Consider the following 22,736-nt stretch of genomic DNA (forward strand, 5'->3'; position numbering starts at 1 on the left):
GATTGGCCCAGAGCCACCCAGCAAGCTTCCATGGCAAAGCGGGCATTCCAACTTGAGTGTCCCAAATCTTAGTCCAGCACTCTAACCACTACACCACACTGGCTGTCACTGGATGGACAGTCTCAATAGTACATACATAGACCACACTGGACTGACTGTTATGGCTGCTGCATTCAGCTAAAAAGACTGTCATAAATCAGGTGTGGGAAAAGATTAAAAATGCAATGGCTAAGCAATGGGGTGGATCCTATCCTTATCCTACCATTCCACTGAGCAAATTTCGTTCGTTCATTCGTTCGTTCATTCCCCACCTTATCTTTAGCTCTAATTGGAAGCTTTCCATTAAGGAATCTTCTTCCAACATGTAGAGGAGGAAAGCGGCAGGCTAGGGGATGCTTACTTGGAAGATGGTTGGATCCACCCAATGACAGCAACTGGATTCTCTATAAGCACTGAGAGAACACATAATATCCATTCCGGACATGTATGGAGGTGATTGTAGATATTCACCACTGACCATGTTCTCATATTTTCTACTTTTTCAAACTCATCCTTCTACAATATCCTATATTCATCCCATCAAGCAGAGCTATAGAAACTGAATGCCGATTCTTCCCCCCCCCACCACCCTTTTTTTTTTAAAGAGGTGGTGGTAGGACAGCAAATATGAACAGAATGGAATGATAAAGAAGAAGGCAGAAGCTTTGGCAGATTTCTAAGAAAGGCTGAATTAGCCCCCTCCCCTGATGGATTTTGCGTTTTACTTTAAAAGGGCAGATCTGAACAGCAATCTGTCCTGTTACAAAGCTTCTTTTATCTAAGAAAGATCTGAAATAGTTGTTTATACTTTTTTAAAGGAACAAGTCTCCACAGATGCTATGAAATGGTTAATTGGAAGTGAGATTTTCAAAAAAATTCGCTAAAGCACAGTGAGATTTAAGAAGAGACTCTTCTTGAAAGGCAACAGTAAATGCATGCTTATATAGAGTCACACATGCTGCCCCCAAATTCTTTTAAAGCTTCCTCCCATTATACTTATCCATTAGATAAAATTCCAAAGGCAGTTCTACAAAGGCAGTTCATACCCTTTTTAAGGGCTAATTCAAACATCAGAAAATAGCAAACAAGCCTTCAAGTTTGTTTATTTATTTACTTCATTTATACCTTGCCTTCGTCTCCAATGGGAACCCAAAGGTCTCCAGAACTCTTCCTCAGGGTAGAGGTTCAGGACAAAAATAAAAGGGTGCGGTATTCCAAAACATCGTCTGCAGTTTGCAACTCTCTTAAAATGGAATAGTACAGCATGTACAAAGATACAAAATTTAAAAGCACACACATTCAAATGTCTGAAAAAATAGAAAGAAGACAATGACTATAATTAAATCACCAAACAAGCAAACAAGTTAAAAAATCTGTCATTCACCCAAAAAGATATAATCAAAAACACATGCAAACACAAGCTCTTACAAAAAGCACAAATGGCCCACACCCAGCAATACAGCCCTCAGGAAGGTATTGAAGATAACCTAAAAATATAAATAACAAAAAATTAATGAAAGGTGTTTGACTGCTTCAGTTCATATATGGGCACAGCAAGAGTAAAAAGCAAATTTACTAACCATCAGATTACAGCAATTGCGGGGAGCGATATTGGTCTAAAATCCCAGAACAAAAGCCATGTAGTACCATTTATCAGGATCGACCAAAATAATGCAAAATAGCATGCAAGCTTTGGAGTTCTCCAGAACTCTTCATCAGGCCAGATGTTTAAAAAATGGGTTGGGGGAGAGATATCTCAGGTCATGAGCTCAAGATCTGAATACACAAGCAGCTTCCTTATACTTAGTTAGACTACTGGTATATCAAGATCAGTGCTGGCTACTCTACTTAACAGTGGTTCTCCAGGGTCTCTGGTGGAGATCTTTCACACCACTTACTATCTGGCTTTTTTAACTGAAGATGCCAGGGACTGGACCTGGAACCTTCAGCATGCTCTACCACTGAGCACAAGCCCCTCCCATGATTTCAACTTGCAGGTATCCTGTATGAAATGTTGAGCAGGTGTTTTAAAATGGTGCCCAGTGTCAGAATGCAATCAAGGCCTTCTGGGAAGGAAGGAAGGAAGGAACACAGACTGGAAACAAGCATATTCCCAAAAAGGAACAACTCGCTCTTCAAACTTCAGCTGATGCCCTTTGATCAAAAAGTGCTCACTAGGATGACAGAAGAGGGGACTACCAAACCTCCACCCACAAAATAGGGCTCCTTCTCCCCCACAGGTGGTCCCACAAAATGAGGCTTCATGTCACATTCCTTTTATTTGGGCATCTGGAAGGGATTTTAAACATCAGTTAGAGGAAATATTCTGATCCCTTCAGAAGAATGCATGGCAGGCAAGGTTCACAGGCAAATATTCGATGGACTTGGAACAGAATTTTTGTGCCCAGCTATGGCTATGGTACGCATCTTTCCTTAGAACTGGTGTTGAATCATTCTAGTGCATTCATCCTATTCCCACATAATGACTGTAGGGCAGTCTTTCCCACCATATATAAACTGTAGGGCACTGCCTTGTATTGACAATCCAACGGCATATTTCCTATTCATGTCTCTGGAAATCTTTGACTGGATCCCTGGATATGTAAAAATCAATTGCAGGGAGATCTGATTTGGGCTGGAGCTGTGAGATTGGGGAAAAGAGGGTCTAACTCTTTCAATCAGACCTTTAGGCTTTCCCTTGCTTTAAGAGAAAAAAGAAGTACCTGTATTGTGCTTGTCTTTTTCTCAGGGTGATTCTTTCTGAATGAGGAAAAATTATAGGGAGCATATTGAGAAGAGTTAGCCCTCTCAGTTGCTTCTTGGACCTAAATTGTATGTCTAGGAATCCCTAGCATCATAACAGAGGTCATTCCCAGTCCCTCCTAAAATCTGTTAACTACAGATGCCCAGGGTTGAACTCAGAATGCTGTACATGCAAATCAAGTACTTTGTCATTGAGATGTGGCCCCACCATCACTTACCAAAAGGAAATCCAAACACATTGCATAAATGAAGTCCATGCTACTCTGCTTGTTAATTTAGGATGGGTCATGGTGAAACAAAATATGATTCACCCTAGAAAATTATGTTGACATTACACATGGAATTCTACTTGGTAGTTGCCTAAGCAAGAGGGGGAAAAACATATTCTTGAGTAGAGATGGGCACGAACAGAAACAAGCAAACAAACATGATGTTTGTTGTTCATTGCCATCCACGAACAGGGACTCATGAACAACCATGAACAGACCCTGTTCACAAACATGTTCGTGGTTGGCTGTTTGTAGGGGCCAGCAGGCTCTCCTCCAGCCATCATCCAAGTTTGGTCAAGATCCTTACTGCACCACTCGCAGAAACCTGACCTGAGCAGGCACTAGGTAAGGTACCACTAATAAAAAATAGCTTGGCCCCAGAGCCTGGCAGCAGCCCTGGAACCTGAAGGGGTAGATCCATATCCTACCACACACAAAGAAAATTCAAGCTCCAATGCACTCACCCTGTCTCTCTATCAAAATGCTAAAAGCAGCTGTCTCTCCGTCTCCACTGTCTGCAGACTAGCCGGAGCTGGGAGGCCCCTCCTCCCCCATGGTCTTTGCTCTCTTGTAACAAATTTGGAGCTCCATACTTGGAAGGAAGACCTGCCTATCAACCTAAATTGGACTTAGATTGGGGTTTCCAGGGCAACAGCAGGAATTCAGACAGAGTTCAGGCAATCCCTGCCTCCAGTTGCCAAGGGAATTGATTGCAAATGCCAGACTGTCTGGCTTGACGAACAGCAACGAATGAGGCTTGGAACGACCACCTGTTCATTTAGAATGGGGCCTCACGAACAGCTTGTTCTCAAACAGCAGATTGGGCTGTTCGTGGCTTTTTTTTTTGTTCGTATTGCTCTTTCTGCCCATTTCTATTCCTGAGTTTAGACAACAAAAGTAGGAACAAGAAAATGCTTTCTAGGTAATCTACAGCAGAAAAAAGCAAGAGTACAGTAGTGCCTATAAGACTAACAAAATTTGTGGTAGGGTATGATATTTTGTGAGTTTCAGCTGTGATTCACAAAAGCTCATACCCTACCACAAATTTTGTTAGTCTTATAGGTGCTAATGGACTCTTGATCTTTTCTACTGCTACGGACAGACTAACATGGCTACCCATCCTGATCTAGGTCAACTATAGTGCAGTCCTAAACTAGTTACACCTTTCTAAGTCCATCAAAGTCCTCTGCGTAGGATTGCACTGTTAGAGACTGAAGGGCAGGGTAGGGGTGGGGGTCAACATGGATGGGAATGTTATGAATTGTGGAAATGAACAGTAAAGAAAGGTAACCCTCTCTCCACTGTTCATTATATGCAGTGCCCCCCTGGAAGCAGTTTTCCCTGGTTAAAAAGAAGCTGCTTTTTATTAAAGGGATACTGAAGGGTTGACAAATCGCCAACAGCATGAACTGCAAAGCAATTTAACCAGAGTTCACTGGCTTGAATTAAGTGCCATTCCTGACTTCCATACAGCTACATAGATCAAAATAATGTTGCTTAAGTGTTTTGTGGATTCCTGGGCTTTAATCAAACTTTTGCTTTCCAAGAGCAACTAGGCATAACTCTTGGTTTAATCCGTGTTAATTTATTTATGTAATGTATCAGGAAGGCATAGCTTACCTACCCATTTACCAGCATTGTTGCATTCATTAAATATATACTTGTTGTAAAGTCCTGCACCATACCCCATAAATGGAATGGCTTTTATGTGTGTGTGCATGCAAAATTAATTCCTCGCTTAATTTATTAAGAGTCTTCAAAAATGACTATTAAGATAAACAGGTAAGTTTTATAGTTACATAGGTGTTCCCTACTGCTTCTATGCATTTCTGAAAGGACAATTATTAGAACATTCATGCGTTAATACATCCAGACTCTCCTCTTTTACTGTGTTCTGTAAATGCTCAAGTATCAAAATTCTGGCATGCAAAAGCCAGAAGGGTGGTCCCTGAATGCATTTCTATTGGTTTCTGAATTGATTGGCTGGCCATGTACGGTGAGTTATTTATAATCATATTTCAGTCTTCCTATGTCACATGCAATTTCAGCCTAGGCTTATTAATTTTTCCATACAACGTGTTCTCTTTGTGTTTGAATAAGCAGTTCCATGACTTTGGGTAAGGCACAAGTCAAGGTTAGGAATTCATGGCCACTTTCCTTTATATTGGTGATATTCAAACTTTCTGCTTTTCATACATGCGTGGGAGTGTGAGAGCCTGTGGCTCAGCAGTGAAGGATTTGCTTTGCGTGCAGAAGGTCCCATGTCCAGTCCCTGACATCTCCAGATAAAAGGATCAGATAGAAGGTGATGAGAAAGTCCTCTGCCTGAACCTCCGGAGAGCTACTGCGCATCATAGTAGACACTATCCTTGAGAAGTTAGCTTCAGAGGACTCCAGAGTTCTTGCAACACAGTTTGAAAACACTCATACAGTGCATTATTAGAACAGTGTTTAGTTTCCTTGTAAAAGATTTCTGTATATCCTGTTTTGTTGTTGTAGGTGTTGCTGCTGCTTGAATTCTTTGATGACATATTACTGAAATTGTCCAGAGAGCCTCAAAAAGCATGCCTGTAGGTAACTAACAAACCCACCAGCTTTTTAAAAACAAGTCTCTGTGCTAAACACATTGAAAAAAAATCTAATTCATGTGTCATAGCAGGCTGTGGTTTCACAATGCCTCCAGCTTTTACATTTTTCTTTTCTTTTTGGGTGTCTCTAACTTGTGCCTCTTTGAGCACATGAAGCTATCTTTTACTGAGTCAGACCCATCTAACTCATCATTTCCTCTGACTGCCAATGACTGTCAAGGACAGGGATCTCCAGTATGGTACCTGTGGGCCACCAAATTATTTCCTGGTGCCCAGTCTCTTCTTTGGTAAAGCATTTTTTCCCCAATGCAAAAGAGCCAGCTCTGGCTTTCTTCTACCTCACTGGAGCAGGATGTTCTTCAAAAGAACCCAAAAGACATTGTCAACTTTGTGTCTGCAGACAGCATCCATTCAGAAACAGCCATCTCCAAAACAGCTATCTCCACTAGAGATGGGCACTAACCAGGAAAATGGTGGTTCATTGCAATTTGTGGCTTGTCACGTTTCACGAACCATGAACCACCATGAACTTGGCCGGTTTGCAAACCAGTTCGTTCAGTTTGTACGTATGCCACTTCCGGGGCTACAGAAGCTCAGCAGAAGGTCTGCAGAAAGCCCATCCCCCCTGTTGCCTAGGTAAGAGATTGATCAGCACCAGGCCATCTGCAGTGACGAACTGAAAAATGAACTAAACGAACCGCTCTAAAAATCATAGCGGGTCGTTGCAGTTCATCAGAAATGAGCTCTCACAAACCGTCGGTTCACCAAACAAAAACTGGCCTGGTTCGAGATGAACTTTAGTTCGTATTTCAGTTTGTGCCCATCTCTAGTTTCCACTATAAGAGGATGCTTGGCTTGCACCTTCTCAGCCTGTTGTAATCGCCCCAGCATCCCATGGCAGCCACTTTGTGATTGCTCCCCATGGAAGTCATTTTGAGGTGACACCCGTTACCCATCCTCAAAATTTCAAAAGTGCCCACAGGCTCAACAAGATTGGGAACTCTTGATTTAAGATATCAAGAAGATGCTCTACTCTTTTTCCAATAACTGCTACTCGAAACTACTTTTAGTAGGAAAGCCTGGGGTTGATTCTGGGACATTCTGCTTGCAAAAGTATATGTTCTGCCACAGAGGCCACATCTCTGATTTGTGGACTTCTTGTTCTTATCATTTTTATGTTTCTTAATGACTCAAAAGTATCACACAACATATATAGTGTGGGAAGCAAATTTTCGTGATATGTAAGTCAGAAAAGGGATGCTAAAAAGAGACACAGCAATTCTCATCCAATGCACAAATAAATTGCAGAGAAAAAGAAACATTTTTTTGGTCCTCCTCCTTGCAGGAATGTTATTCCAATCCTTGACATTTTATTATACTTAAAACAAACAGAATTGTGACTCATACAGGAATTAGTTAATTATGAGCAGGATCCCTTTATGGCAGGCTTCAGGAAGTAGACATGTGCTGGGTGTCCTAAGGTACTTTTTTCTTCTGGCAAAAACTGGTACAAACAGTGCATACATGAAAGAACATGTTCTTTTGTTGTGGGGATAATTAGAACATGAATGCCATCTCTTTTCCGATGTGAAATGTATTATATGATGTGTCATGAAACTCTCTTGTTTTCAAACCAGTAACCAGAAATTTTCATTATTTTTCTATAGGGCTACTGTTTGGGTGGGATTTGTCTGCAAGGTCACTAGATGGATGTAATGAGGAAAATGATTGTGTCCACTGGCCCCATCCCCAGTGGACTTGTACATATTCAGCTGAATAGTTGCAGCAAGTCCCTGTGCATGAACACTTGAATGCTTGCAAGCTCACCTGTGTGATCAGGACCTTGTGCATTTTGTAGCATTCCCAGTCAGGTGAAAGAGCTCATTTTCTCTGGCATGCCTGGCTTTAAGAACAATTATTTCCCCACAAACAAGCTAGTTTTATCAAAGCTTTTAAAAGGTATGCCTCATTCCACCAGGTGTTTGCAAGTTTATTTACAGTGCCGTTTAAGCCAAGTTACACCCTTTTAAGCCCATTGACTTCAGTGGTCTTAGAAGGGTGTGACTCTGCCCAAGGTGGCACAGTTATTAAGAAACAAATAGTCAAGCTTAGTCACCTATGGCTGTTATATTAGGAATGGTTTTATTAGTGGTTTTAAATAATTTGATATTTTTGTCTTTTTTTTCACGTGTTCTTAACATAGTGTTTTATTGTTGTGGGTTTTCCGGGCTGTATTGCCGTGGTCTTGGCATTGTAGTTCAATCTTCAGAGGTGCAGCACCAAAAGACAGAGATCTCTCAGTTGGACACTGAGAGATATCTGTCTTTTGGTGCTACACCTCTGAAGATGCCAGCCACAGCTGCTGGTGAAACGTCAGGAACTACATTGCCAAGACCACAGCAATACAGCCCGGAAAACCCACAACAACGATCGTTCTCCGGCCGTGAAAGCCTTCGACAATACATAGTGTTTTATTGTTTACTTTGTTTTATTGACTTTTATTGCTAATGACAAGTTATATTTCCCTGTAATCTGTATACTCTGGGGCTTGAATTTAACTGGATGCTGGTGAGGGCAAGGCACCAGAGGGACTTTATGCTCATTTGGCACCTAGTTTACACTGGGCTGATACCCGGGGATAGTAGCTCTGAGGCACACATAGCTGCTTTGCTTTGACAGACATAGCGGTGTTGTGATAAGGGTCTGAGATCTGAGAGACTCAAGTTCAAATTTATTTATTATTATTTTATTTAAAACATGTATATGCTGCCTTTCCATCCCAAATATGGTCCCTTTCCTGTCTGCATTATCATTTAGCTAACTGAAAAGAGAGCACCACCGGAAAGTAGAACTCACAACAACACAAAAACCACCAGGGTCTCCGGGGGTATATACAAACAGTGACTAAATTACATTGAATGCATTTAATATTACATAAAGTGCTACGTGCATAGTGCTAAATATGTGCAATAACAATCAGTTAACCACAATGTAAACAATTACCAAAATATCTAATATACAAGCCAGTACATAGCCATATTACAAAATACAAAAACAGTTAGTCCATGGAGAATTCCACATCAGATCCTTTGCCGATACTCCTCAAATGGGAGAACTGAATGTCTTTTGTTCACTGTTGATTCTCTTGCTCAATCGCATAACAATTCTCATTGAACAACACATATTGCAAGTGACCTTCCTCGTTACACTGGGGAAGCGGACAACCACAAGGGCTGAAGTGCTTCCAGCATGCAGCCAGACGGTTTTATTGCCAGCATTATTCCCAATTCCTGTTTCGTTTAATCACGTATTCACCGGCCATATTTTACAATTCAATATATTTATTACGACTTCTAATTGTAGAATATGGCCGGTGAACAAGTGATTAAACGAAACGGGAATTTGAGGAGTATCGGCAAGGGATCTGATGTGGAATTCTCCATGGACTGTTTTTGTATTTTGTAATATGGCTATGTACTGGCTTGTATATTAGATATTTTGGTAATTGTTTACATTGTGGTTAACTGGTTGTTATTGCACATATTTAGCACTATGCACGTAGCACTTTATGTAATATTAAATGCATTCAATGTAATTTAGTCACTGTTTGTATATACCCCCGGAGACCCTGGTGGTTTTTGTGTTGTGAGTGCATTATCATTTAGGCAAGCCCCACTTTGCCATTGAAGCTTGTAGGTGACCTTGGACCGGTCACTGTCTGTCAGCCCAACTGACCATACAGGGATACTGTGAGGATAATTCCAGAGAGGGAAGAGAATGATCCTGGATCCCCACTGGGGAGAAAGGCAGGGTTTGTAGTGGTTAGACTAGGATCTGGGAGAGCCAGCATGCTTGGGCTAGTCACAATCCTTGTCTAGCCTTTCCCTCTATGTCCCCCGCAGGGCCTTGTGCTCTGAGGATAAGGAGCTTCTGGTGGTCCCCGACCCATGGGACATTCATCGGGCCTTTTCAGCTCTGGCCCCTGCCTGGTGGAACATGCTCCCAATCAAGATCCAGGCCCTGCAAGACTTGTAACAGTTCTGCAGGGCTTGCAAAACAGAGGTGTTCCGCCAGGCCTTTGGTTGAGAGCCAGCGAATTGCCCCCCCCCCCCCGCCACCGTCCTCCCCATGTATTCTGTCACAGGCTTCCCCAGGCTTATCTCATTGCTGCATTCATGCTTTTAATAAATTTGATATAGCCTGTTTTAGGTACGGCACCTATCTAGTATATGCATTATATTGTACTGATTTAAAATATGGGTTTTAGAAAATTGTTGATGATTTTAATATTTTCTTGTTGTTAGCTGCCTTGAGACCGCTCGCAGGGAGGGCGGGGTATACCATAGGCTGCTTTGGGTCCCCATTGAGGAGAAAAGCAGGGGAGGAATGAATTAGGTAAATGAATACATTTAAATAAGATGACATACAAGTGATTTTGCCTAAGATGCTGGCATCCCATTTAAATCAGACCTGAAGTAAACAGAATCAGCTCTGCTAGAGCGATACTCCATTTCAGGAATGGCTGCTAAACAATTTTTTCTGTTCTGATACGGAGATTATTTTGACAACAACAAAATTATGCATATTGTACTTTTCCTAGGATGAGGAGCTGCTAACCACCAAAATTAAAGGGCCCTGAGCTACTGTGATTACCAGTGGCATGGAGTGCAGATGGCTGATAAAGATATGACCATTCCTAAAAGCAAATTACACCGTTTAAAAAAAAAACTTTGGCTTTTTTCCCCCACAAGCAATTTTTGCCACATTTGGCCTCATACCTCTTTGGGTTTTCTTCCAAATTCCAGATGATTAACTCCTCCTTCAGAAAAAGCACAAGAAGAAAATTCGGAAGAACCCCTGAAACGGAGCATTGAAATTTGAAGGGGGAGTTAATCATCTGGAATTCGGAAGAAAACTCAAAGAGTTATGGGGCCAAACCCGGCAAAAATCACCCATGTAAAAAAGACCCTAGATTCCAATTCAGCTTATCTTTGTCGATATTCTTGCATGCTAGTGCATGGATTCGATCCAATCAGCTTTTTAGCTGGGGTAAAAAGAAGGGGAGGGGTCCTCTTGATTAAAAACAAGCACATCTGGAGATGATGGAAACTGCATGGACAAATCTCCATGGATGAAGTAAGAAGAAGAACTGCGCAGGCAGGATTGAATGAGAAACCTGGCTGAATTCAACACCATGTGTTAACTGTCCACATTGCCAACCAGTAAAAATTATATGTTTCAAGTATTTCCTGCTACAATTGATTGATACTTTAGCTGAAAGGAAGGGAAATTGCATTTTGTCTGCAACACAATGGTGTACTTTGAATGGCAGGAAAACTTGATTTGCGTCTAATAAACAACACTAGGTTGAGAAGAGGCTGGGGTTTGGCTGTGACTTGCTATTGGTGTATCTGCTTTGCGTATGGAAGATCACAGATTCAGTCCCTGGAATCTTCAGCTTAAAAGGATCTCACTCAGGTATCAGGGTTTGAGAGAGACCATCCGCTGCCAAAAAACTATTTCCATTTAGCACAGATAATGTTAAGCAGGTGGACCCATGGTCTGACTTAGTAAAAGGCAGTTTGTATGTTCAGAGGCACCAGAACAAAACATTGCACAAGAAAATAAACATCTGCAAAAATCCAAATTCTTTGAAACTGTGGATCAGGAACAGCCCTCACTCAGTAAATGCCATGGTGGTGCATATTATTAAAGAGATACAAAAGCATTTTATCTTGCCAGTGCTCCCTGCAACTGTGACCTTTTGCAAGCTGTCTTCTTCACCTAGCAGAAGCAGAGGGCTTTGAGTGATAGATTTAATGCTGCTATTTTTAAAGCATAAGTAGCTGTCAAGGCAAAAGCTTCCCATATTTCAGTGGTCTGCTAGGAAGTGGTTTGTTCACAAGACTGAGGTACAGATCACAGTTTAGCTGTGTTCTTCCTGACATGCTGAATGTCAGCCTCTCTCTCTGACTGACTAAGAGCCAAGCTTCAAGTGACGAATGACACTTGCCTGGCAAGTGAACAGACTCACGTGTATTCCTCCCTGTTCGCTTGCCATTCACTTGCTCGAGAGTTTGTTCACTTGCCAGGCAAGTGTCATTTGTCACTTATAGCTTGGCTCTGAATTTCCCCTGCGTGTGATTGATTAGCAATACTGCTACCCCTCAAAACAAACATATATCTATCCACAATGTGGATCCAACTATAGGTTGGATCCAACCAGCTTTTCCTCTCTATCTTGGCCAGTTCTCCTTATTATAATCCCTGTCCTACATAGTTTTCCTCATGGAGCCACAAAACAGCCATTTTAGTGGTCAAGGGGGCCCCTCCACCCATTTTCCCCAGTGGTGATTGGATCCATCCTTGTTTGTTTCAAGCCACAAATCCAAGTGCTGGTACACAAGAATATGAGTCCAGCTGGATCTGAAAAATGGTCCTTGTAGTCTAGTCTCCTCTATTCCAGAGTGGCCAGCCATGTGTCCTAAAAAGTCCACAGCAAGGGCTCAAAGCCCCAGCAATCGGTATCAAGAAATAGACTTCTTCCCAACATGGATGTCCAATTCACTTACGAATAGCTAAGGCACTGATGGATCTATCTTCTATGAATCTGTCAAATTCCCCTTTAAGATGTCTAAACTAATGGTCATCATCACCACACTCCATGGCAATGAGTTCCGCAAGATAATTAAGAATGATGTAGTGGGACTTTGAGGCCCTAAATGGGCTGGTACTGTTTATGTACCAGCACTCTAGATAATTGTGATATTGGAAGTACCACTTTATCCTGTGTGAACCTGCCCACTTATTGACAGAATTATCCTCTGATGGTCCCCAACTTTGGAAATCAGAGTTTCCACAGACAAGGGACTCTTCTGTGTGAGTACACAGAAGACGACCCCTAGAAATAGTGGGTAGGAGAGGAGGAATGGGAGCTGGGCCCCACCCCCTGTGCAAGCTAGCTGGCTGGGTAAGCAGGCAGGGAGGAAGATCAGGAGCTAGCGCCCCTGAAGGCACATGGAAAGGAGGAGCTGGAGCTGGGGTTTCCAACAACCTGGAGAAAAAAAAGGTCCTGCCCTACTTTACAGAGGATTAATGAGATATTATTTACCAGATAATGTTATTTACCTTTATGTCTTGAAGGGCTTCGACTGCCTGTTTTCACCCATTAAACTTCTTTTACAAGGGCAGGATATTTTTTCTCCAGGTTGTTTGCCACCTAGGTGGAGGCCCTGCTACCACCAATGTCCCACCAACATATGATCCAGGCAGGTGGAAGTGGCAACCCTGCAGGCAGGTACTCGGGACAGAGGGGAGAGTGAGAGCTGCAGCAGCCACTACATGAGCCAAGCAGGCAAAGGTAGCAGCACTAGAGGCAAACAGGGTGGCTTGTGAGGGGGCAGGCCACAGAGCAAAAGAAAAACAGGATTGAATTTCCTGTACCTGTCAGAATTGAGAATCCCCTGCTTGTCCTGTATCTAATTCTGGGCCTGGCTCTGTGCAGATTAAAGAAAAAAACCCAAGAACTGGGCCAGGTATCGATAGTGAGTATTTCTGTGCTGACCTGGGCTGTCTCCCAGGGTTGAAAGAAAGAATAAATTTTTAAACAAAAAGACCGAGACCTTGTGATGATACATTGCAAGATCTCAAGCACTGTTTTGAGGGAGCAGACAGGGGAAGAGGAGTGGGAACCGCCACTGGCATGTAAGGAAGGCTGCTTCCCCTACTGCCATGCGATGCAGGCAGGCAGGAGGCAGTGGTGGTGGTGCTGCAAGTGGAGGAACAAAAGCAGCAGTGCTGTGGGTGGGATCCGCTGCTTCTGCCCCGTGCCACCGTGTGAACCAGGTGGACGGTGGCAGCAATGCTGCGGGTGGGCAGGCATTGGAGAGGGGAGCTGACTAAAGCTGCTGCTACTGTCAAGCAAGGGGAGGGAATGGGATTCCCTCTGAGGGCCAAACTACAAGTGATGCCTGACACAGGTTGGACACTTGTCAGCTTCCCTCAAGTTTTGATGGGAAATGTAGGCATACTGGTCTTGCAGCTTGGCTCTCCGACTGCTGTCCAATGGACTTTTCAACTGTCACTTGTCCAACTGTCACCAACTGTTTCAACTGTCACCAAGCTGCCTACAGTACAGATATAAACTTTACTATAAGATACTGTGAATTTATCTGTGTATATATATAAAGCAACATAATCAGACCACCTACAAAGGAGGGGGCTTTGCTTACTCAGGAAAATCCCCAGATCTACAGGGAAAAAATGACTTTGTAAATGAACCCCAAAGGAGGGGTGGGGGACAAAATCCAAGATGGCCTGATGAAGAATGAATCCATCTGGTATGGAGTCAATTAAAGAGCAAGGGTAAGATCAGCCAGGTCAGGTCTCTGCAACTTTATAAAATCATGGAAGCGGAGATTTGGGGGATGGGGGGGGGTCCAATTTGTTTTTCTGCCATCCTGTGATTCCTGATGGACCTCCAGTTATTTTCCCCTCATGCATAGTCATTCCCAGGACACAGACCGCCTTGCCAGCTCTCTGACATGTAAACGCAAGGTAAGATTTGAAAATGTTTATCTATGCACCAATCAGAACATGCTGTTTAGTGCCATTCTAAAAGCCTGGCACCTTGTACAAACCAGGATGTGACCAATTGCCCCGTATGTATTTCTTCAAGAACAGGGAAGATGACATACTGTTTACAGGTTGCAGTGAACACATGTACAATCCAGGTACAGTTACAAACTTATTTTTCCTTATACGTTCATTGAATAATTTTGTTACATACAACATGTACAGCTGGACATATGATTGAAACTGCAGTTTTATCCAGGTCTCCAGTTTCATTTGTAAAGTGAGCTCACATTGCTCTTCCTTACAAGTAGATGTATATACATACATGCAGGATGTATTTGTGTTTCCTGAAGGGTTGCCACCCTCCAGGTGGAGCCTAAAGATCTCCTGGAATTACAACTGCTCTCCAGAGAACAGAGATCACTTCCCCTGGAGAAATGTCTGCTTTGGATCGTGGACTCTATGGGATCATACCCTGCTGAACATCATCCCCTGACCTTCCCTGGATCTACCCCCAAACTCCAGGAATTTCCCAACCTAAGTTCACTATAATGTGACCAGGGGGAAAATCTTATCCAAAAGTTTTAAGCTGAAGGTATTATGATTCTAGAAGGTACATAAAAGTAAACATTCTCTAAAGAACAAGAAAAAACATGCTAGCTATAAACTAGCCGTGTCAAAAAAACTAGCCTTGTGTCATTCCAGCAAACTAGCCCTGTGTAAAAACATGCTAGCTATAAACTAGGCCTGTGTCAATGATTAAACTGAGTGCAATTAAGTATATACAGACAGAGAGTAATGTATGGACTTTGGCTAGCTCTATATCATGTGTGTATTTTGCTATGGAGGACTAGTAATTAAAATCAGGTTTAGATCAGAACATGCATCGCTGTCTCAAATAAAGAAAGGCCCATCAAATGGTTGTAGCTTACTTTCCTTATCCAAATAAAAGGCTCTTCATTTTTGTTTGCTACATCTCACAAAAATTGCTTCAGTATGCAAAGTAAAAGAACCTGGGTTTGCAAGGTAAATTGGGCTGTTTTTCCAATAGCTGATAAGTGCTCTTTATTGGTTGATTGCGTCATTTGCCCTGGTCTAATAGTAAAGATAGGAAACCATTAAGAGCTACCACTGAGCAGTGATGATAAGACTTGGGTTTGGAAAGCTGTGTTAAGGAATCATAATATGGGTCCTTTACCGAATCTGAAGGGAAGAGTGAAACTCTTTGAGGCATATGCTAAATACATTGCACAATTTAGGCTGGGAAACACTTGACTGATGGTCATGAATGATGACTGGATATTGCACTATCATAATAATGCACTTCCCATATTTTCTAGCTCACACAAGAAAACCCAGAAGGTGAATTTTTTTTTTTTTTGAAAAATTTTTATTGGGTTAGAATCCATTATTTCCACATTTACATTCAATTTTCCCCAATTTTTTCATCTCTAACCCCCTCCCTTTCCCCCCCCTTTTTGTTGACTTCCAACAGCTTTCCAACCCTTTGTCCCCTTTCCCTTACTTTTATTAGCTTCCTCTATCTAAAACAAGGAGGCAACCCCCAGCCGCGGCGTAGCCGTTAAGGCTGGGTGCCTATTTTGATGCCCTGGAAGGAGATAGAGCAGAGCTCCCCTTCCAGGACCTGTGGGGTGGGCGGAGCTAGCCTGTTTAGGCGCGCTCCGCCCGTTTCCCCCTCAGTTGGTGCCTCGAGCTCGGAGAGGAAGGAGCCTCTCGGCAGAGCTCCGAGCTTCGAGGCTTGGGGGCCATCGGCAGCAGCGTTCCTTGCTGCATTGGAGGGAGCGTTTGCAGCAAGCGAGAGGGGAGCCGGGGAGAGCTTCCACGCTGCGCTCGGCTCGCCTCTGGAGCAGTTTGTTTTTGGCGGGCTTCGCGGCGGCGGCGGCAGCGCAGTGCGCTGAAGCCTCTGGGGCTTGTGGGCTCTGTGGCCGTGTTCCCGCGGGAGGGGCCTTTTGCAGGCTCTTAGGAAACCCCTCTCCCTGCCCCGTAGTGTTTTGCGCGCTGGGGTGGTTTTGCGGCGCGTTTGGCAAACGGTTCTCTTTTGCCTCCTTCACCACAGGGGTTCTAGGTGGCTTTTGCTTGCCCGGCGGCCATTTTGTTCCCGAGTGGGCTGCTTTGACGGCGGCCATTTTGTGGAGCTGAGGCATCTGGGGGGCAATTCTTAGTATACCTGGGGCCTCTGGGATTGGGGGTTGCCTCTTCGGGTGGCCAGAGTTAGCTTCCCTACTGGCAGTCTAGGCTGGGTATTAGTATTGTTGATCAGCTTTTATATTGCTTCTGTTTTACCCTCTGGGGGTTGGCAGGCTTTTGTGGGTTGCATTGTTAGCCTGTTAGAAGGGGCATAAATAATAATTCTATAAAATAAAAAAAAAAAAAGATGCCACCTAAGAAAGGAGTGGGCACTTCTAAAGGGAAGCAGCCTGCAAAGCGGCCTCCCGCTAAGCGGGGCCCCCCCCCTGCATTGTCCTCATCGGATGATGAGGGTGTTGATGGGGCTCAGCAGGAGATTTTGGCCCGCATAGCGGCATTGGAGAGCAGTCGGGGAGTTTCCGCTGCTTCTGTTGGGGGTGCAAAGAGGCCTAGGTCCACTAGGGCATCTTCTCGCGTGGCTTTTCAGACAGAGGTTCTTAAACGTTTGTCTGCTCTTGAAGGTACTGCCAACCAAGGTGGGGATGATGCCAGCGGAGCTATAGAGCCGGGGGAGACAGACCTTCCTGGAGAGTCGGGTACTGACGATCAAGCTGGATCACAGGTGGCCCTGCCAGTGGCGGTAGCGGTTGATAACGCCTTGGGAGATGGTAAGTCGACTATGACACACAACACAGCTGCCTGGCCTTGGGGTCAGTGTGGGCAGGCCTCACCTGCGGGCGGTGGCGCCCCTGGGCCTTACCCTTCTTGTAGTTACTGGCCTGCTGTGCCTGCGGGATCGCAGTCACCTTTGGAGCCATACGTTAGGCCAGGGCCGGGTCCTGCAGTGTCACATTTCTCAGCAGGGGCGTGGCCGCAGTGGGGTGCACCTGGCTGGCAAGCAAGTGGGGCTGCCATGCCGGCTGGTTCCCAAGCTATGCCCAATGCTCAGCAATTTGTGCCTTCCTCAGCACAGGGCCTGGCTGGGCAGCCTAGCTGGTTCTCTGGTCCTGGTTTTTTCTGGCAGGGTCAGCCTTATGTTCAGACCCCTTATGGGTCTGTACCGTTCAGAGCTTTACCCTTTGGCGATACCGCCTTACCGTTGGGGGACCATTTGACCCCGTCCACTCGTGATAAGATATTAAAGGGAGAGTACATCGACGTCTTCACCCTTCTCTTCAGGGAACTGGAGAAGAAGGACAAGGAAGACTTAGATGACAGGGAGAAGGAAAGGTTAAAGCGTAGACGGGTGGATAGGACGTGGTTTAACTGGTTGCCGGGGTTCCTTATATATGCCGGGGTCCTGGCTAGGGCGCAGCCTTGGAGGGCAGCCTCCCTTATCCAGTACATGGATATAATTTACAAAGGCTATTCGGACTTCAGTGGTGCTGCATGGTTGCAGTACGATGAGGAGTTCCGAATGCGGGCTGCCATGAACCCCACTATCCCGTGGGACCAGATACACCAGCAGTTGTGGTTGCAGGTGATGTCACCTGCAAAGCCTAACTTTGGGGATAGGTCTGATAGTGGGCATTTGGTCCACAGGGCATCGACTTCTTCTGGCACCCGCGCCTCCGCGGGGCAGTCGGTTCAGACACGGCTGCTTTGCTGGGAGTTTGCCTCACAGGGTGTCTGTGCCAGGAAGTCTTGCCCTTATAAGCACGAATGCCCCATGTGCGCGGGGCCCCATGCTTTTACAGCCTGTCCCAGATCCAAGAAACGGGGTGGGGGTAGGCGCCCCTGGGGAGGCAACCAGCCTCCGTCTGGAAAAGGGTCCCAGCCCCATAAATCTGAGAACCCTCAGTGAGTTGTTGCTGGGTTACCCTCGGCGGGATGATGCGGTTTATTTGTTAAATGGGTTTATGTTTGGGTTCCGCATTCCGTTTCAGGGGCCACGGTCCTCATTCATGTCAACGAACCTCAGGTCTGTCGTTGGCATGGAAGGGGTGGTTAGGACCAAGATAGCACGGGAATGTGCGGCAGGCCGGGTTCTTGGCCCGTTTTCGGCCCCTCCTGTGCCATGCCTGCGTGTTTCCCCTTTGGGGGTGGTGCCCAAGAAGGCTGCGGGCGAGTATCGCCTGATTCACCACCTATCTTACCCGAAAGGGGCATCAGTGAATGATGCCATCCCTGATCATCTGTGCACGGTCCGCTATACGTCTTTTGACCAGGCTATGCGAGTGGTTAGGCGTTGTGGGGTTGGGGCAGAGTTGGCCAAATGCGACATAAAGTCAGCGTTTCGTCTGCTCCCCGTGCATCCAGATGACTTCGAGCTGCTGGGTTTTGCTTTTGAGGGCCAGTATTACATGGATCGGGCTTTGCCTATGGGCTGTTCGATCTCCTGTGCGGCCTTTGAACGGTTTAGCTCGTTCCTTGAATGGGCATTGCGTCAGCAGACGGGTTGTGGTGATACCAGTCATTATCTCGATGATTTTATCTTCGTTGGGAGGGCTGGCACAGGTCAGTGTGCGCGCTTGCTGACAGGTTTTACTGACTTAGCTCAGCGTTTGGGTGTTCCTCTTGCTGAGGAGAAAACTGAGGGACCCTCGACAGTGCTGACCTACCTGGGGATTGAACTTGATACAGTTCAGCAAACCTTTAGGCTGCCTGAGGCGAAGGTGCATGACCTTCGTGGGCGTTTGGCCACCCTTAAGGAGAAGCACAAGGTGTCTCTTCTTGAACTGCAGCAGGTTGTGGGGCACCTTAATTTCGCTTGCAAGGCTGTTGCCCCGGGGAGGGCATTTCTTAGGCGTCTATGTGACGCCATGGCTTCCTTGAGGCTGCCACATCATAGGTTGCGCATATCTAGGGGCATCAGGGAGGATTTGGAGGTTTGGGAATCCTTTCTTAACTCGTTTAACGGGGTCACCTTTTGGAGGGAGGACCTACTGCTTGAGGCTGAACTCCAGGTCACTTCTGATGCCTCTGGCGCAACTGGCTTTGGTGTTTATTTTCGGGGGCACTGGTGCGCTGAAGAATGGCCAGTTGACTGGCATGATGGGGTTTTGGATAGGGATCTTACCTTTTTGGAATTTTTTCCAATTCTGGTAGCGATCTGGCTGTGGGGGGGTGAGTTGGCCAACCACACGGTGCACTTTTGGTGCGATAATTTGGCTGTGGTACAGGTGATTAACTCCCTCACTTCCAGATCGCCTAGAGTAATGAGATTGGTTAGGTTGTTCACGCTCCGGTGCCTCCGACTGAACATTTTGTTCTTGGCAAAACACGTTCCAGGGGTAAACAATGGATTGGCGGACGCTTTGTCTCGCCAACAGATGGAACGGTTTCGCCAACTTGCTCCCGAAGCCGATCTGCTGCCCTCCAGGATGCCAGAGGAGTTGTGGCACCTTGGGAACGTGAGGTTCAGCGTGCCATTTCGCTAGCCATTGCCCCCAGCACCCGGAGGTCCTATGACCGCGCCGTTCAGCAGTTTGTTGCTTTTCGGCTTGGGGCGGGACTGCCCCAATTGTGGCCGATTCCTGTGGAGCACATACTGCGATTCTGTGTTGATCGTAGAGGTAAGGGTTGTGCTCCTAGAACAATCAGAGGTCAGCTGGCGGCCCTGGCGTTTGTCAGCAAGGCTCGCGGCTGGCAGGATTTTACGGGGGACTTTAGAGTCCGTAAAATGTTAGAAGGATGGGTGCGAGAGATGGGAGCTCAGGTAGATGATAGGGAGCCTATGTCCCCTGCCATTCTCAAGGGGTTGGGGGCTACGTGGGCTGATGTATGTAGTTCTGACTTTGAAGCCAAGCTCTTCCATGCAGCGGCTCTTATTGCCTTCTTTGGAGCCCTGCGGGTAAGTGAGTTGGTGGTTCAGTCAGCTAGGGACAACTCAAATCGGGCCTTGTTGGCCCGAGATGTTAAATTGGCTGGGGAGACGGTAGCAGTCACCATTAGGCGATCTAAGACGGATCAGCTGCGGAAGGGCTCGGTGGTGCAGCTGGGTGCTTGTGCTGATCGGGAGCTTTGTCCTGTGCTTGCGCTTAGAGCATACTTGGAAGCTCGAGGGGATGAGCCCGGGGTGTTGTTCATTCACAGTGACGGGGCTCCCCTTACTCGTTTTCAGTTCTGGGCAGTTACTGCACGGGCTCTCGCCAAGCTTGGGTTGGCAGGTTTTAGGTTTGGCACACACTCTTTTCGGATTGGAGCGGCCTCGACGGCCGCTGCAATGGGTTATTCTGGTCCAGCCATTCAGAAGGTAGGCCGTTGGAGGTCTTCGGCTTACAAGTCCTATGTGCGCCCCCTAACGGGGCCTTTATAGTCTTTTAACTGTTGTCTTTTCTTAGGTGCTGTGGCGCATCGAGGAAGGTGCTCTATCCTTATCTGCGGGCACAGCTTCGTCTTTTGGGCCGCCCACCAGGCTAAGAGGACGGCGTTCGGGTCCCAGCTTGGCCTGAGCCAGTGGGCTACGGTGGAGTGGCAGGGCCGTCGAGGCCTGCGTTGGCCTGGTCTGCTTCCACTATTATTTGAAGGGAGGTGTGCCCCTCCACCTCATATTCTCGTCATTCACCTGGGGGGGAATGACTTGGGTTTGGTGAAGGGCAAGGCCCTGTCACTGCAGGCCCAGGCAGACTTGCGGTTGATAGGCAAGCGCTGGCCTGGTGTCTTAATCATTTGGTCCGATATTCTACCCAGGAGGGTTTGGCGGGAGGTCTTGGATGCTAAAGCTATAGAGGGAGCACGTTATAAGGCCAATAAGGCCTTACACAAGGCTTTGGAGAAGGGGTTGGGGGTTTATTTGCCCCACCCCGGTATAAGGGCTGCTCTGCCGGACCTCTACCGAGGTGACGGAGTTCATCTTTCTTTTAAAGGCAACAACATATTTTTAGACGACTTGCGGCGGGGATTGCTGGAGGCGTTACGCCATATTTGGGGCGTCGAGGCCTAAGCAGAGGCTTGACCTCGTCGGTGGCAGGTTAGAGTTGGGATTTGAGAGCGGGCCGGTGAGTACCCTTGGCACATCCTCATTGGTGGGGAGTGGGGGTCTGTCAGGAGCGGCTGCGGCCCTACGGCTCAGCTGCGAGGGCAGACTGCCTAGTGGGACCTCCCAGACAAGTCCTTATCCCAGGCTGTACGGCTTGGGGTGTTTGGAGCTTTATGGGGGGAACCATTCGCCTGGCCGGCCGGGCCCAAGCCATCTCTGTTGGATGGCTCGCACCCGGGGCAGTGGGTCTCGCCCAGGCAGGTTCAAGGAGAAGGTCCCATGGTGACCACTGGCTTGACCTGTACCGCTAGTTAGCTCCCCTTGTTGCCGCTGTTGAGGTTATGTTGTTGCTTTAATAAAGTAGCCCTTAGTACCCAAAACCTGTGTCTGCCTCTTTCTTCCAACTAGGGTATCAAGGAGGCAACCCCCAGCCGCGGCGTAGCCGTTAAGGCTGGGTGCCTATTTTGATGCCCTGGAAGGAGATAGAGCAGAGCTCCCCTTCCAGGACCTGTGGGGTGGGCGGAGCTAGCCTGTTTAGGCGCGCTCCGCCCGTTTCCCCCTCAGTTGGTGCCTCGAGCTCGGCCCACCCTCCGCACCCTATAACAGGACAGGATTAGCCGGTCGCCTTCTTTGGGGCCAGGCAGGAATTTTTCCCCCTTTTGCAAATTGGCATGGGCATCTGGGGTTTTTCGCCTGCCTTGTTCTGTTGTGGGGGTTGTGGTAATTGGCAGGCGGTGCCGCAGCCTGTTAGGTTAGTGGCAGGTTAGAGTTGGGATTTGAGAGCGGGCCGGTGAGTACCCTTGGCACATCCTCATTGGTGGGGAGTGGGGGTCTGTCAGGAGCGGCTGCGGCCCTACGGCTCAGCTGCGAGGGCAGACTGCCTAGTGGGACCTCCCAGACAAGTCCTTATCCCAGGCTGTACGGCTTGGGGTGTTTGGAGCTTTATGGGGGGAACCATTCGCCTGGCCGGCCGGGCCCAAGCCATCTCTGTTGGATGGCTCGCACCCGGGGCAGTGGGTCTCGCCCAGGCAGGTTCAAGGAGAAGGTCCCATGGTGACCACTGGCTTGACCTGTACCGCTAGTTAGCTCCCCTTGTTGCCGCTGTTGAGGTTATGTTGTTGCTTTAATAAAGTAGCCCTTAGTACCCAAAACCTGTGTCTGCCTCTTTCTTCCAACTAGGGTATCAAATATATATTCTCCATTATTCTAAGCAGTACATCCTTAACTATTTTTAACATTATATGCCCAAACTGTAAGCCTTTGTTTCCATCTTAGATAAACAATTTATCCCAATTTTTCAATTTCAGGTATTTCTATATATCATAAACCATATAAATCATACATTCGTTTATATCAAACAATTTGACTTATTCTCTATATATATTACTCATTCTATCTTTTTATAATAGTTCTATATATCTCTCCTCACGTAGT

At 46.3% G+C, this 22,736-nt stretch overlaps 1 protein-coding gene across 1 annotated transcript; it reads left to right on the plus strand.

Moving 5' to 3' along the window:
• Positions 1–16,628: 16,628 nt before the first annotated feature.
• LOC129332649 (uncharacterized) lies at positions 16,629–22,457 on the plus strand. Its single transcript, XM_054983884.1, has 2 exons — positions 16,629–17,049; positions 20,665–22,457. Exons 1-2 carry the CDS (start codon positions 16,629–16,631, stop codon positions 21,264–21,266), a joined length of 1,023 nt encoding a protein of 340 aa, XP_054839859.1. The 3' UTR covers positions 21,267–22,457.
• The last annotated feature ends 279 nt before the right edge of the window (positions 22,458–22,736 follow it).

Source organism: Eublepharis macularius, chromosome 6 (assembly GCF_028583425.1).
Source record: "Eublepharis macularius isolate TG4126 chromosome 6, MPM_Emac_v1.0, whole genome shotgun sequence".
NCBI classification, from domain to species: Eukaryota; Metazoa; Chordata; class Lepidosauria; order Squamata; family Eublepharidae; genus Eublepharis; species Eublepharis macularius.

Excerpts from the sequence above, each read along its gene's own strand:
- LOC129332649 (XM_054983884.1), top strand. The coding sequence starts at position 16,629 with ATGCCACCTAAGAAAGGAGTGGGCACTTCTAAAGGGAAGCAGCCTGCA. Across the intron at positions 17,050-20,664 it reads TGATAACGCCTTGGGAGATG|GTGCTGTGGCGCATCGAGGA; the intron begins GTAAGTCGACTA and ends GTCTTTTCTTAG.